Genomic DNA, 16,887 nt, shown 5'->3' on the forward strand with positions numbered 1-16,887 from the left:
TAATAATTGGTAATATCTTCTGGTTTTCATGGCGACACAGTGCTGCAGACATTTTTAGAAGTGGGTCTTTATCACAAGCTCACGCCCTGACACTTATCCATGCATGACAACTCACACAAACACACTTATGCGCATGGAAACATTCATTTCATTATTTTATTTTTTCATTTATTTCACCTCTCACTTGCATCAGATTTGACAGGGCTCCCAGTCATTTGTTGAGGTAATTACCTATAGACATGGCACAGAACAAAGCAATCAGGGAGGGTCCCTAAATATGCTGTCTAGACTTGGTGTCTCGCTCCCTCTCTCTGTATCCCTCCATTTATTATTTGACCTGTTGTCTGGCCTGACGAGGAGTCAACCTATAACATGAAAGAGGACAGATGACACCAATTGTCTTCAGCTCATTACTTGTCATTTATCCTTTAATTAGCAAGATAGAATTGGTGTTGTTTCGCTCATGGTTTTCTTTATTAACAGATTTCAGCACCTAAAATGTTACAGCGTAACATATCTAAAGCTTCTTACTCTGAGGCAAACAACAGGGCAGCGCAATAAAGAGACAGTTAGTCTGACCCGCTGTAATGGCCCTCCTTTGAAGTGGTGAAGATAGTGCTTGTAATCAGTTTAATTGATTGTAACAAGGCACCAGGACCAGAGAGTAAGATAGAGACAGAGCGCTGTGGGGTGGTTTTAGAGAATGTTTGGGTGTTTGAGTAGGGTTGTAATTCACCATAATGACAGCCATTACTCCAAAGGAAAACAATGTCACTCACTTCTCCAAACTCTAGGTCAAGCTGGCAGATGTAGTCATTGTACTAGAACACAGCCACAGGGGAAATCACAAGCAAATAGGGTTTAAGTGCTACTCAAGTACTATTGAATCATGAGTAACTGCCTTTCAATTAGGTAAGTAATAAACTGAAGTGCAACACAAACACCTTTCTATTAAAGAGCAATTACCAAAACACAATGCTCGTTGTACTTTCAAATGTCGAATTAAATCACACTATCAAAATGATGTCATATCCAATGCTGATTTTTTCACGAACATCTAGGAGCTAATGTTAGATTGTGTGAACAAAATGTCACATTGACTGTAAAAAATGCATGATCAGTATATTTGTCCTTCAGTATCTCTCTCTCTCTCTCTCTCTCTCTCTCTCTCTCTCTCTCTCTGTCTTTCTCTCTCTCTCTTCCCCCCCCATTTGTCTGTCTTGCTCTCTCCTCGCTCTTGTCTCGTCATCTGGAGTTGATCATCCCATTTCCTGGCTAGTATTACAGTCAACAATTATCCACAGATCAGCAGGCAGCCTAACTTAAAAGGCTTGGAGGGGGCACTCAAATAGGAGTGGAGAGAGCAAGAGAAAGAATGTCATATCATTATTATGAAATTATTATCTTAGTGAGGTTGTTAATGTGGTTCCAATCTCAAGTCTTTCAACCTGCAATAAATTACATTTTGGCTACTTTGGGGCAGTGGAAACAGGCTAGAAACACAACACTGACCCCTATTTTCCACTGCGCTGTGTTAAAGATGCCTCGCGACCCCCGTGAGACACCAGTTCACACAGTTACCAAAAGACACCCCCCAATATTGTACACGTCCAATATTTTTTTTCAACACCACAGACGACGAGAGATTCATCTTGGTGGTGGAAAAATAATAATAAGACATCACAGATCGTTTTTATAAAGACAACGCAAGAAAAAAGAAGGCATGGAGTTTAATTGTAGGAGTGCCTGGAGTGGAAGGTAGATCCCAGTTTAATAAACACATGATTGTTCTGGAAAGTACTTGTAGAGACATTATAATCTGTGAGTTGGGAAGCAAGACGCTCCGCTTCTGAGACGCTCCTGGTGTGGTATGGTGCATGGCGGAGGACGGAACAAAACCGGAAATTGGGGTTACACATTATCACCTTTTAAGTTTATACGGCCAACTTGTTAGCATGCAGTTGTTTATCTACATATCCAGCAGATACATCAGAGTTTCATTAGCTTTCATTTTGAGTCGGGCCACTGATTCTGGCCACCTGGTGAATGTGAGTCCAATATTTACTCTCGTTTTAGCTCCGTTTTTGTTTCCACAAACTCCTGAGGAAGTATCTGGTTCTTCAGGTGCTAAATTATCCACTGTCTTCACTAACTAGTTGCTAACTTTGGCGTTGTGACATTTATCATGGGTTTTAGAGCTTTTTTTGCTAAAACAGCCTTTGCTGAAAAAAACCTTCTGCATCTGGAAACAATGCTTATGAGAGCTGTGGGAGTAAATCAAAATAGTGAAGTTGCGGGTTGGACAGCAAACACATTGAGTTAAAAAATGCTGAAAGACTCCCCAAGAACTGCCAAGTTAAGGTGATAAATCTCTGTTGGATTATCACTTTAAGCGACCCATATTTACATGAACATAGTCATTTGATTGATGATATGAACATATTGATAACAGCAGCTTTAAAATAATTAACCAAGCGGTGTCTTGTATTTATTTTATTTTACAAAAGTATTGCATGGTCAACTTTGTGTGCATAATCAAATGTCGTAAGTGTTGGCATTTTTGTGGCACATAATTTTAGTGTAGATAATAGGTTACTGGATTTGTTTCCAACCTGTCCGATCATCTCATTGCTGTGTTGCTTTCTTTAGGTTTATTCTAGAAATGCCTTTAAAAGTCTTGATCTCAGCTTTCCTATAACATCTCACCACCTTACTTCAGATTACCCAGCTTGACCCAATTAATGTAAGACCAAACATGTATCATCGACAAAATAATCACACACACCAACACTGCCACCCATATCAGCACCCTGTAAAATGTGATGCCACCTCACTTATGCCCATTACAAAGTTAGACAATGGCTGTCTATAGGTGATGGCAGACATGGTAATCTGGGTGGAATCGTAAAATAAATAGTGTAAATAAATATAATAATAATAATAATAATAATAATAATAATAATAATAATAATATAATAACAGTGTATGATATAACTTTGAAAGAAAACCTATCATTGCAGCAGTAAGCATACGCCATGCTGTTTAAAAGCATATTGACAGAATACATAATGTAGATATAGATGTGTAATAGTACAGCAATAGGGGTAGAAGAACCATAGACCATAGATAAAACCAATTAAGAAGACAATACAGCAACAATGCTGTGGTAGTCTAGAATATAGTGTTGTGTTTTTCTAGGATGGATTTACAAAGGCATGTGTTAAAGATACGATCAAAGCCGACAACCTTTAAAGCCATTAAAGTGGCATCTTTGAGATATTTTTGCCAAGAATTCAGCAACAGTATTATTTATTGATTGCAAAAGCAAGCTCAAACTTTATGTATTATTTACACTTGCTGTTAAGCTGCTTTCTCTGCTTTATTCTCCCTTTCATGGCTGGAAGGTGAGGCAGATAAATTGGACAAGCATTTTGGTAATTGCCATCCTGCCAATCAGTCCAACAGCAAGCCCCTGTTGCTCCATTTCAAAGGACGCATGCAGAGGTTTGTAACCTTTGACCCCGCAGGCGAAGAAAGGGTCACCGCAAGGGACTCCGGTGGCAGTTCTTGCTCTACAGGGTCAGAGCAAAGATCGGTGTGGTTGTGTGGTTGCGTGTTCTGGACTCTTTATCATATCCTCGCTCTGTCCTTGGTCCCACTGTGACTGGCGTCTTTTGCTCATTAAACAGCAGTGAGTCCGAGACTTGAGTCTGCCAGGAAGGATTTCATTAATGAAGATCCAGTGTGGTAATGCCTTTCTTTGCACCTCATTTCATGTCTCTGTGGTCCCTCAGCCTACAGGAGCCAGTCTGTGATCACGTCCCAATGATTCAAACAATCCGCTAATGAGTTAGCCCGTCCTCCCAGACATTATTCAGTCGTCAACCAGCCGACGAGCCATCTTCCACAGTAAACCCACTAACCGACTAACCAACGAGTCAGTCAGTAAGCCGCCCAGTCCCTTCCCAGCTGCTGACCTTTAAAATGATGAGACCAGCTTTGATGTTCCCCTTTTCCTTGTTTTGGCAGAGTGGCTGATTTGTTTATTCAGTTAAGTGCTTTGTTCTTTATGACTCTATAAAAGAAGCTCTCACCAGACACTGAAGGCAGAACTGCACATACTGATTTTACCTCAAGGTAACACAAAACACACATACAGACTGAAATTTGAATCTCGGTAAAGATGAGTGGACTTTTTCTGTAAATATTGAAAGGTTGGCGCCATATATTAAAGAAGAGGATGAAGGACACAAACTAAGAAACTTCCGTGATATGATAGAATTGTTTTAAAAGTCCATAATGAGGGAGAAATCTGAAGTTATATCAAGTTTTCAAGGCTCAAATTAAACATACACTTTATTATTTAAAGCTGCAAATGTTTACCAATATTTTTTAATTACATTTTTATAATAATATGTAGGGATGTTCCGATCAGGTTTTTTTGCCCTCGAGTCCGAGTCATTTGATTTTGAGTATCTTCCGATACCGAGAATAAAGAAGAGCGAAAAAACAGATCCAGGATGTTCCTTATTTTTTATTTAATTCACCTTATTTTAACATTCAACAACTCTGTTAACAAACAGAGCACTTCTGTTACATATCTCACAGTTTGCTATGGCAATGTTGTTGTCATCAACTTTATAATACCTCCAGACCGCAGACATACTCGCGCTTTCCACTTCAAGCTGCTTCCGTGTTCTACTTTGCCGGCATTTAACCAATAGCGTCTCTGCAACAAAGTGATGTCATGCCGCACGCATTGCTGTTTCTGTGTGGAGTCAAAAGGGTCTAACTCTGTGCCACCGCATAACTATAGATGTGTTAAAAAATAATGAGAATATATATACGTATATATCCGAGTCCTGATCGGGAGGTAATGTCCGATTCCGATCGAGTCTGAAACCACGTGATCGGGCCCAATTTCCGATCACGTGATCGGATCTGGACATCCCTAATAATAAGACACCTAATCACCATTTGAAATTTTAAGTAACACGGTCCTTAAAAGCGTATACAGTATGTCAGGTTGGTGATATACTATGCACGTTTTAGGGTTAATGCAGATGGTCAAAAAACATTTTCCATGGTTTCGGATGTAAATGAAACACTAATATTGAGGAAACTTTTAACATACTCCGTTCATTCACAGTCGCCAAAAAACTCTTATTGTTGTTGCACAGATAAACACTGTTCCTCTGTGTAAGCACATTTCACTCTCATATAACCAGGGTGCGTGTAACGCGACCATAATAGCTGGGAAAGTTGTGGCTTTTTCTACCATGAAATGTTATTTGCTGTAATGAGACAAAAATTTATTTTAAGGAGATTTGTTTTCGTGGTTTAAGTTGTTTGTTGTGTGGAAGGTGGATTTCCCCAATCTCTGGAAAACTTCCCAGAATACTGTGCATGTTTACACGATCTTATGCAGCACGCACGCACACACACACACTCGCGCGCACACACACACACACGCACACACACACACACACACACACACACACACACACACACGCTTGCCCTTCCAGCACTACTTAAAAACAATTATACCATTTCAGTGCCTCTCCATAATAACAAGCCTTCTTGTGATTTACATGACGACCTTGTCATAAATCCTACCTGTCAGGAGTGATTAAGATATAGTGTGTCAAAGGGAATCTACATGGCTGTGAGAGGAACAGATGGCCCATGGCTGGTCTCTCACTCTCTGCGGAGGCTGAGAGTTTGACACGGAAACTGAAGTCTCGAGGCCTGTGACGCACAATGAGTCTTTTTTTCTGATCGTCATGGCACTCTATGATAATTTCCAAATATTAGCAGCAAATTACTCCTGCAAGATGTAAAAGATGGCTCCTGTGATGAGCAATTACGGTGAGCATCCGTCTACAGTGCTAACTCTTCGAATGTATACTGTACTTTTATACTGTACTGGAACTACACGTTGCTCTGCAAGAGTTATATATTTACCACTGTTATCAGTAATGAGTTAAGGTACATACTGTAAACTAAAGCTCATGATTTTAGAGCTAACCTACACCCTAACCTACCTAAAAAAATGCATACCCATTTGCACAATTGTATGGCGTACAAGAAAGGTTAAGATGTCGCCGAGTTTGAATGGGCCCAACTTTCCAAAACCCTTCAAGGTGTAATATTTTAGTCGTGAATTGATGGGAAGACCTGATAATGATGGGTTATGGAGAGGTGAACCTACATTAGTGGGTAAGTACTGTACATAGACTATGTAGTGTTCAAAACTTCATCAAAGAGCAGTTCCAAAAATATAATTGCAGATGGTGATTACCCAAGCAATCATCACCTTCAAAAGAACACACTTACAAATTGTGGAGAGATTGTAAAGAGAATGGAGCCGATACTTTCCTTTTGGCACAAAGCTAATTTCTCTACATGTTTGGTGTGTTATGTGTCACCACATTGCTACATGCATCATTATGCTTTGCACTGGGCAGACGTGCATGTTCACGTGCATGTGGCAGCGTGTTCCCGGACAGCGACTTGCACCAGTTGACACTTTTGTGTATTTGTGACATGATGTGTGTGAAATCAGTTCTATAAAGGTGATATGTGACATGTGTGTCATGTTTTATTTATCATTGTGGCTGTGTGACAATGTTTATAGAACTGTATTATTTCATATTGTGTGTAATAAATTCCAACAGCTTGGCTGTGCGGCCATTTAAGTGAACTGAACTGAATGTGTGTATAATAATTAAGCCATATGTGGCCACCGTGCAGCTGTTAATAGCATATATACCGGTATGTTGTTTTGGAAGTCATTGGCAATCCACCTACTCTGTCATTTAGGTATGAGGGCGTGTTTTTAAAGCTGTCACATTGTTTTGCAACATTGCCAGAAATGCCCTAGTGCAACTAAAGGAATAGCTAAGTCATAGTGTAACAAAATGTCTTATGGTTGACAAACTTCTGTCATATATCATCATATTGCCCAATACTAGTTGTAAACATACATGTTTAATTATGTGTGCATGTATCTGTATGTGTGTTGACGTCCCCCATTTGACCCCTATAGTGAGTTAAACTCCATTTCCAATTTTCTCAGGAGGCCTCCCCTGCAGGCTCACACTCATCAGCTGACTATCCTGTAACATATAGGCCTAGTCCAGGGCTGAGTCAAGCAACAGATTGCCTCCTTCTCTTGTCATTAGCTAAGTAGGCATCAATCTTTCCCGTTACAGGAGGAGGCCTCATTCACTGGCTTCTGAATAGATCTGTCTCCAGTGTTAACAGCTAATTGGCCCTGGCGCCATTGTAGCATTCAAGGTAGTCATTTAGGTGCATTACAAGCGGAGGTTCTGAGGGCTCTGGAAGAGAGAGAGAGAGAGAGAGAGAGAGAGAGAGAGAGAGAGAGAGAGAGAGAGAGAGAGAGAGAGAGAGAGAGAGAGAGAGAGAGAGAGAGAGAGAGAGAGAGGGGTGGGGTTTGTGTACTAAGATCATTTGGATGTGAGTGAAAACAATGTGATTACATTAAGTGAGCATGTGTGAATGTGTCAGTTATTTACGACATGTCCCACTGGTTATATAATATACATGTGTATATATGTCATATGTCGAGAAGTTCATAATAAAATGTTATTAGTCGTAATGAAATTTTATAGTCCAAGCTAATGTTTTTTAAACTTAAAATTAATTAGTGATGTTTTTGTTTCACGTGTGAAAAATGTAATGCGACTTACTGCATAAGTTAAGTACATTCAGCATCAATTTGGTTATTTTATATTTGATTTTGCACACATTTGCTGTATACTTTAAAAAATAAATGGCATATTGTTATTGTTATATAGATAACAATATGCCAATATATATAACGATATATATTAATAACATGATATCCTAATCAAGTCAGGTCTTATAAGGAAGAGAATTAGAAAAGGGTAAATAAAAGCAGAAGAACTTCATGAGAAACTTCCACTTAATACTGATTACACCAATTTACATACTGTAACATCACTGCACATTTTACATTTAGGTTGTTACTTCCCCAACTTTGTACACAGTAAGTATTAGTATGATGGTAACATTTGCTGATATGATGGCATGAATAAGTGTTTTAGTGGAAATGTAAATAGTGTGAGAGTGCAGCACAGCCCGCTGATTATCCCAACCAAACATTCCACCACTTCAAAGCTGCTGCTGTAATTACAATGCTCTGAGGTGTGCCCAACCCACACAACCAGAGGCTTCTCTGTCACACACACAAAAGCACATACTGTACGGACATCCACACAGTACACACACAGTGCGCACACACACACACACACACACACACACACACACACACACACACACACACACACACACACACACACACACACACACAACAAATTGCTTTAGCTACTATCAGGCTTACATGATATTATGGAAAAAAGGAAGTGGGATGTGTGGGTAATTTTGTAACACCCAGGAGAGAACCCCTCATTTCTACCCCTCCTCTTCCCTGCTTCCTTCCTTTTTTCCTCCCTATTCTTCTCCTGCTTCTCTTTGGTCACACAAAGCTGCGGTTGCATTATTTGTATGTCTAAAATATATTTAACATGCATATAACGTATACAAAGTATTTCATTTATATAAGCTTCCACACATTCAAAGTGCATCTAAGACAACAGGACCTCAGATTAAATATTACTTGAGTTGGGCATGACATTTTTTTTTTTTTATAGAAGAGTTGTCAGTAGAGGCTGTAATTTGTGTTAATGCCAGATAGGTTTTCAAAGTAAGATAATTATTAAATGAGTGCTACAGTTCCTGTAATTAGAATATCTGTGATTGGCAGTTCTCCTCTTGCAACAGGATATTAAGATAATTTAGCACACATGCCAAGAATGCTTTTTTAAATATCCTCTCTTATTAGACTCTGATGAGTACACTGTCTCTTTTTGCAGTGGTGGAGGAAGTATTGAATCTCAGTACTTAAGTAAAAGTACAAATAACCAGAGACATATTTACTTTAGCAAAAGTAGAAGTACCACAATAACAACCCTACTTAAGTAAAAAGTACCTGATTTTAAATGTACTTTAATTATTAAAAGTAAAAGTACTTGCATAACGATTTATTCTCTTAATCTTATTTGCATATTACCATTTTAAATGGTAATATGCAAATAAGAAAAAAAAGTTGGTTAGTTGGTTAGTTTGCACCTTGGTCAGTGAGGGCACTGTGTCTAGCGACCTGAGATTTAATAAGGGGTGGTTCAGTTATTTTGATGCTGAGCTTCAACAGTATCCATACTGTCCACTATCACAAACAAGGCCTGGCTTTAAAAAAAAAAGTTCCTATCCTAACCAGAATAAAACGGTAATATGTTGTTAGAATCGGAATGCAGTTGGTTTTATTCATGGATGTATTTTAAGACGGTTTTATTTCCTTTAATGGGAGCGTAAGCAAATAAAGTGTGTGAAGCAGCGGAAATGGGGAGGAGATGTGAAGAGGTCCAGCCAAGTCTTACGCTGCCTGGTGGAGAAGTAAACGACGCTGTGAAGAGAAATAGATGGCAACTATGATTTAAAAACGGGAATAATAAAAAAAAAAAAAAAAAAAAACATTTTCACTTTTACCGGAGGCTGTATTACCAAGGGTCAGCGGCGCTGCGCCCGGGCTCTGGAGCACCGGAGCCGGCTTGGAAGCCGATGAAGGATCAGCGGTGCCCCATATATATATATATATATATATATATATATATATACTGGTGAGACAAACGTGTGACGGTCAGGAAGACCTTTTGGCAGAAGGAAAAACTGATCAGAAAAAAACTGATCAGAAAATGTAACGGAACGTTGTAGAAATGTAGTGGAGTAGAAAGTATAGATAATTGCTGCAAAATGTAACAAAGTAAAAGTCAAAAGTATTGATTCTACTTAAGTAAAGTACAGATACGTGAAACATTTACTTAAGTGCAGTAACAAAGTACTTGTACTTCGTTATATTCCACCACTGCTTTTTTGTCACCTCTTTTGAAGATTTCACATCTGATAGGCTGGATGGACCTGTAGATGGATTTATAAATAATCTCTTTTCGCTGACACTGAGATCCAATGTAACAAGAACGAAAGAGGTACAAAAGGATGGAGGAAAGGAAGGAAGGACAAAGGGTCAGAAGGAAGATTAACATGAGGGAAGGACAGGATGAAAGAATGTATTAGGAAAGCGATAAAGTAAAAAGGTAGAGAAAAAAAAAAAGGAAAGAATCAATGAAGGAAAGAATAAAATGCAACATATACTGACAATTGTCTTAACTAAACACAGCAAGCATAAAAGGATGCAAGAAAGAAGACGGGAGGGAGGAAAGGAGGAAACGTGCCGCTGACACTCAGCCAAGAACAAGTTCTGTGGATAATGACTGAGAAGGTGCCTGCAGGGCGTGCGGGCACAGCCAGAGAGAAAGAGAGAGAGAGCAAGAGAGGGAGTGAAGGGCATGGAGGTGGGGATCCTGAACAGAGCTGCAAGAAGAAAAAGGCAACAGTTTCTCCCCTGAGGAGTCAGTCCTTTCATCTAGCCGCTCACTGGCGCCTTCACAAACCTCTGATTGTCTGTGAAATAACCCCACTTTAATAAGGTAGCAGTGGCAGCCTCCTGGGAACTGAGCTCTGCTACACAGTCTGACATAGACATGCTACTCAGGCCTGCATGGCTAAGTGTTTACTGTATATAAATATATCCACAGGGATGTTGGAAAATATACACAGTGTGTCCTTTTTTAAAGAATGAGTATATTAAAAAAGCAGTGAGTTTTAAGGAAAATAATCTGAAAAGCAACTTATTCTTGTGGGAGGCTGTAAAAGTTCCGTACTGTTGTAGGTAGCACACACACACACACACACACACACACACACACACACACACACACACACACACACACCTTCGCCCACTTAGACATTAGCATATTATGAGTGTGAGTGATCAGGCCTTGTGATGTGAAGCGATTAATCATCATTCAGCAGCAGAACGGTTCCAATAAGCAATGGCATGGGTGTTAAATAAGAGCAATTAGGCAACAGATAAGAAAATACCTAAACAAGCCATGGGGAAAAAAATCTTAAGATAATCAAAAGGACTGTTTCAGATAAACTGCTGGAACAAGGGTGACGTTCTCCATGAAGAGTCAGGCACTTTCATCTGACAGAACGTGAAATTGTTCATGGTAAAAAAATCACAATGAGTTACTTCATGATGATCATGAGCAAGTTCATGTCTAATGTGCATACTGTAGAGAATGAGATTGAATCATAGGACAAGAAGATGAATTAGTCGGCTACAGGAGTTTGTCTCATCTAGAGTGCGTCGTGGCGCCTCAGACACCAGTTGGACCAAGCTCAGGAAAACTAAATCTGTTATTTAGTGAAGTAATTTGAGTGTGACACCCTTCTTTACATGCTGCACTGACAGCACACAACAGTATTGTGAGTTACAATGGAAAGTCCCAATAAAGGGGACAGCAAACAAATCAGAGAGACAGATAAAGAAGAAAAGGGATCAGAGTTTAATCCCAAGTATAATTCTCCATAATTACCCACATGGGGCCCATGTTTACACATGCAGTCTCATGAGGTTAGATTTAGAGCTAATCCATCACTAAAGCTTAACTTGTGAGTATGCTGTGGCACAGCTATTGTTTTTTTGCAGCCCATCTCCCTCAATTAATTAACTAAACCACAGAGGCAACGTGAGGGCGAACTGTGTTGTCAAGTTTTCAAAGAATTCTTGATTTTCACTTAACAAAATTAAGCTACAGACCTGTTAGTCTTTATTTGACACCCATCGGTTTACGTTGTAATAGGCTACTGAACATCTAATAGGAGAAACAACTAGGAGGAGTGAAACTCCTGGTCATTAATTTATCAAGAAACGTCAGTTTCCGACCGTCCATGAATGCAACATCTGCTCAGTCATAAACATTTCGGGCTGCACGGATTGGTCAAAGTTGAGCAGTGTCAACGTGATGCGTCTACATACTCCCACATACTACTTGACAGCTCCATAACATAGCGCTCGCCGGAGCGGCTCTTACCGCCCTTTGACTGTTCCACTCGGAAGTTCGCCTGTTCGGAGAAGAGATGACTTCTCAAGAGACCTTTAACGACATGGGGTGCAGTTCGTCCGAGGAGGACAGTAACCGTGCAGACTTGGCAGAGGGGACGGCGGAGGAAAAGACATCTCCGGTGGTGCCGCGGCATCATCCGTTCAGCGTGGAGGCGCTCATGTCCGGGAGGAAGACGGACTGTCGCGGCGGAGAGTCCATTCGCTGTAAACCGGAGCGAGGCTCGGTGGCGGTGTCTCCTACAGGTTTAAACTCCCTGTATCTGTATCGAGAGACGTGTAGTCCTCCAGGTGGAAGCCGAAAGAGCTTCACGGCTGTGCCTTTGTCGCCGGTAAAATCCGAGGCATCAGAGTCAGAGGACTGCGTACCCTGGGTCACTAACAGCGCGTTTTCCACACAGCCTCGTAAGTTTCTCCTACACGATGAAGCATTTTAAAACTTGTATGGTTTTATAGATTTAGTTTTTAACCAAATACTAAACAGCAGCCTACAAAATCAGATTTAGGGTACCTTTAAGTTTCAACAAGCCTACATTAGCAGTTTGGATGAAGAGGCCAAACTTAATTATATTTCAGCAGATTCTCTAAAAGCTGTGCTGCAAGGATGCCTCCTGTTGGACAGTGTCGTTTAAAGAAAGGCATAAAATAAATAAAAAGCAAACCAGTTACTCTAAATCGGTTAATGTAAAAATGTGTGGCATATAATAAAAAAGTAGCCCTCAAAGATAAGTGTGTCCTGATATCTAACTTTCAACTTGAAGTTTAATTAATTTAGCCATTTTGGTTGAAGTATAGCCAACTGATCAGTACACAGCCTATAAGGACACTCAAACTCCACAATAGATCAATAGAATTCTATGAAAGTCAATTGAATTAATCACATCTTCATTCTAAAATCTTTATTGTTTCTTCTCCCAGGTCATGTCAGTCCTGGCTGTCCGTTGAGGAAACACAAGACCAACCGAAAGCCCCGCACTCCCTTCACCACGTCTCAGCTCCTGGCCCTGGAGAGGAAGTTCAGGCAGAAGCAGTACCTGTCCATCGCCGAGCGGGCCGAGTTCTCCTCCTCCTTGACCCTGACAGAGACCCAGGTGAAGATCTGGTTCCAGAATCGCCGGGCAAAAGCCAAGAGGCTCCAGGAGGCTGAGCTGGAGAAATTCAAGATGGCCTCAGACGCTAAGACGGCGGCGGTGGCAGCCGCTGGAGGTTTACACCACGGCTTTACATTACCGCTGTCGCTGGGCGCCATGTCACTCTATGGACAGTCGTACGCTGCGTATCACCACCACCACAGACACATACTGCCCTTTTCACCTGTAGGAATGTACGCTACTCCTCTGGGCTACAGCATGTACCACTTATCATAAAAAAATGGAAATATCACTGACTTTGGTTTCAGTGTTCCAAAAAAATGGACACAGAGGACGTGTGGCTGACATTTTAAAAATCAATGTTTATAATATATCTACGGCACAAGGAGTGTTTGAATCAACTTTCTCAGCACTTCAAATCAAATAAAAAAAAAAATCTATCTTTTCCCACAGCGAGGATAACAAAAAAAAAACCGTAGATGTCCTCTTGCCCCTTTGGACTGCCTGTTTACATGACTTGTCTATATGAGGAGGGGCGTTACTGTCCAGCTGTTTATACTCTTCACTTGTTTACTTTTGCAATAATTGAGCTGGGCGAGGACTTGCACTGGGCACAATAATACAAAACAACTTTTCACTTAAGCCTTTCTCTTGATTCGATACAGTGCCTTGTGTTGAAAAGGGCCTTCATATCAAGACATGTATGGATGATAAGTGTTTCAGCAACTCAGGCCAAATAAAACATATCACTGAAGCATTATTTTAATTCTACAAAAGTGTCTGCCTTAAAAAACTGCTCTCCTTTTCAATTTCGAAAAATTTGGGTGGGAGGATGTGACAGGAAGGTTTCACCCTCAAATTATTCATCCCAATGAAAACTTTACACTAATCTTTTTCGTCTTTTATCTCTCGTAGCAATAAAAACTATTTACTACTCATTTATAGAGCGTAGACATATTCTCTTTGAAAGAATTATGCTGGAAATGTATGAATGTCTCATGTTGTGTATATTTATGTGAGAATATGGTACAAAAGTTCTGACCAAAAGTGTATTTATATTGTTCTTCCTGAAAGTCCCTTTGAAAGGGCATACATTTTGCTATGCAGTTTTTGTTGTTTTATTATTCAAATGAACAAATCAATTAAAGCCTTTCAGACTGTTTCCTTTAAATACATTTTATGTGTAAAAAAACCCCTAAAAAGCAAAATAGCAATATGTAAACATGTGCTTCTACGTTCACTTAAGATCTTTCAAAAAGGTCATTGTAAGTAGTTTACCAGTGAAACCAGCTGTGTTGTGCATTTTTTTGCAGATACAGCTTCTGTGTGTGGTTTAATCCCGTGTCTGTGTTTCCCATCCATCCGTTTCAGACAGTGGTCAGTTCAAGGCAATGTTTGACGAACCATAAATTCTACCCATAAATTATCCAACTTCACAGATAGTTCCTGTTAATCCTAAGCTGTCATTCACCACACAACTTTTTTTTTGCGCAGAGATGCACTTTTATAATGATGTTTTGTTTGTACAGAAATACAGTGTGTTGTCTCTCTGGCAATCAAGAACTCTATTTATGACCATTACAGAGTTGTTCAAGTTTCACAACAGTAGCGTGAGAACCCACTACAGAATTCATCTCAGGTTGGCAATTAGGGGATTATCAAACTAAAACTACTGTCTGTGATTTTACCTTTTTGTCAAATCATTATATGTCTAAACCTCACCAGCAACTAGCTGCAACATTAACTGTTCATTTAACTGGAAATAATCCAGAAGATTCTTTTAGTTTGCTTGTGGCAGAAGTGTTGATTGGCAAAACCTTCATGTATTTAATATTAGCTTACTTAAACACTAACAGTTAACCTTGTTTGAAGAACTCATGCACTCATTTGTTTCTGCTCTTATCCTCAGCATCATGTTTTTTTTCCTGCCTCATTAAACTTTATATTAATGACCACTGATGACTAAGGTTTGAATTAGCCAAATTCTACCAGACCTCTCCAGCTTAGCGCCGGTTTTCACAGAGCCGCAGGGCGAGTTTGGTGGCATGTGGGGCTGCTAAAAGGTGCCTGTGCTTTGTTGCAATTATAGGAGTAGCTTACAACTTCCGTGTTACTTTGATGTAACAAGGAAATCGTTTATAGGCAGCAGCGCATTTATGAGGTTCCCCTTTAATCAGAACAAGGCAGAGGGAACTAGCAGGAAAAGCGAGTAGCTTACACAGGCAAGCAATCAGCCTAATGAAGTGCAGATTGGCAGGAGTGGCTCCGAGTCTCTTGTGAAACATCAAGTTTGTGCTACTAACTGGAGGGGGGTTGTATTTCAGTGGTGGAAAATTCAGTAAATTCTCTGTCTTTTTGTTTGGAGGAGTGTCACTGACTCTGCGGGGATCTGTTTTTGTCATTGCTGGTCGTCTGACAGTGATTAGGCATGTTTGTGGTGTTGTAAGTTAGTTAAACACATTGTGACTGAGCCCCTCTCTGTCTGCAAGTCATTTGTATGTCTCCTACATCCTCTAGTGGCTGTTTGTAATACAGCATTATGGAACAACGCCTTCATCTCGCTCTTTCCCCTTGTTCTGTAAAGCACCATGTGAGTTAGGGCTGCAATAAACAACTATTTTGATAATCGATCGGTTATTAATTGGATCTTTTTTTTTTTTTATTATTTCCAGCATTTTATTCAAAACTTCTTGTACAATGCCCTTTGTAAAGAACTTGCAAATAAAAACGCAAATGTATGCTACATCAAGAGTGCAAAAAATATAGTTTTTTATAAAGTGCACATACTGTAGCTGTAAAAGGCAAGTACAGACAAGGCCACTCCAATAAACAAATATGGACATTGAGGATGCTGCCACGCACTGAGAATAAAAGGAAAATGTCACTAATATATATTTCAGATATTGCTGAAGTTTCTGTTGTGAATAAATAAAGGATTCACTTTAGACTGTCACTGACTAACATGACTGACAACACTGACATGAAATATTAAAAAAACTTATTAGATTTGTTATGTACATTGTACATGTGTGCAATTTCACATGTGTACAATGAACATAACAAATAAACAACAATCAGAGATTAGGTGATCTAAAATGTATTGATCATTTTAGAACCATTGTGTGTATGACTCCATTAGGCCACCACAGTTTGTTACAAAAATCTGCTGTAGTGGTGGAGAGGTTTGTGTGTCCCTATGAACCTGAGGGATGTGTTGTCTGCAGCTTTGTGCTCCTGGTAGGGTCTCCCATGGCAAAGTGGTCTCAGGTGAGGGGTCAGACAAAGAATGGTTCAAAAACCCTATGAATAAACGAGGAAGAGATAGAGTGACCCTACCCGGAGGAAGCCCGGGGCCCCCGTCTGGAGCCAGGCCCAGATGGAGGGCCTGTCAGCGAGCGCCTGGTGGCCGGGTTTGCCACAGAGCCTGGCCGGGCACAGCCCGAAAAAGCTACATGGCACCTCTCTCTCCATCCTATGGGCCCACCACCTGTGGGAGGAACCGCTGGGGGCGGGTGCACTGCCACATGGGTGGCGGTGAAGGTCAGGGGCCTCGACGGACCAGCCCCGGGCGGCAGAGGCTGGCTCTGGGGACGTGGAATGTCACCTATCTGTGGGGGAAGGAGCCGGAACTTGTGCGGGAGGTGGAGCGCTACCAGTTGAATCTGGTGGGGCTTACCTCAACGCACAGTCTCGGTTCTGGAACCATACTCCTGGATAGGGGTTGGA

At 40.5% G+C, this 16,887-nt stretch overlaps 1 protein-coding gene across 1 annotated transcript; it reads left to right on the plus strand.

Annotated features, from left to right (window-relative positions):
* Positions 1-11,948: 11,948 nt before the first annotated feature.
* msx2b (muscle segment homeobox 2b) lies at positions 11,949-14,344 on the plus strand. The gene is made up of 2 exons (XM_031280889.2): positions 11,949-12,475; positions 12,989-14,344. Exons 1-2 carry the CDS (start codon positions 12,088-12,090, stop codon positions 13,435-13,437), a joined length of 837 nt encoding a protein of 278 aa, XP_031136749.1. The 5' UTR covers positions 11,949-12,087; the 3' UTR covers positions 13,438-14,344.
* Positions 14,345-16,887: the final 2,543 nt, after the last annotated feature.

The sequence above is a fragment of the Sander lucioperca genome, chromosome 13, assembly GCF_008315115.2.
Source record: "Sander lucioperca isolate FBNREF2018 chromosome 13, SLUC_FBN_1.2, whole genome shotgun sequence".
Taxonomy (NCBI): Eukaryota; Metazoa; Chordata; class Actinopteri; order Perciformes; family Percidae; genus Sander; species Sander lucioperca.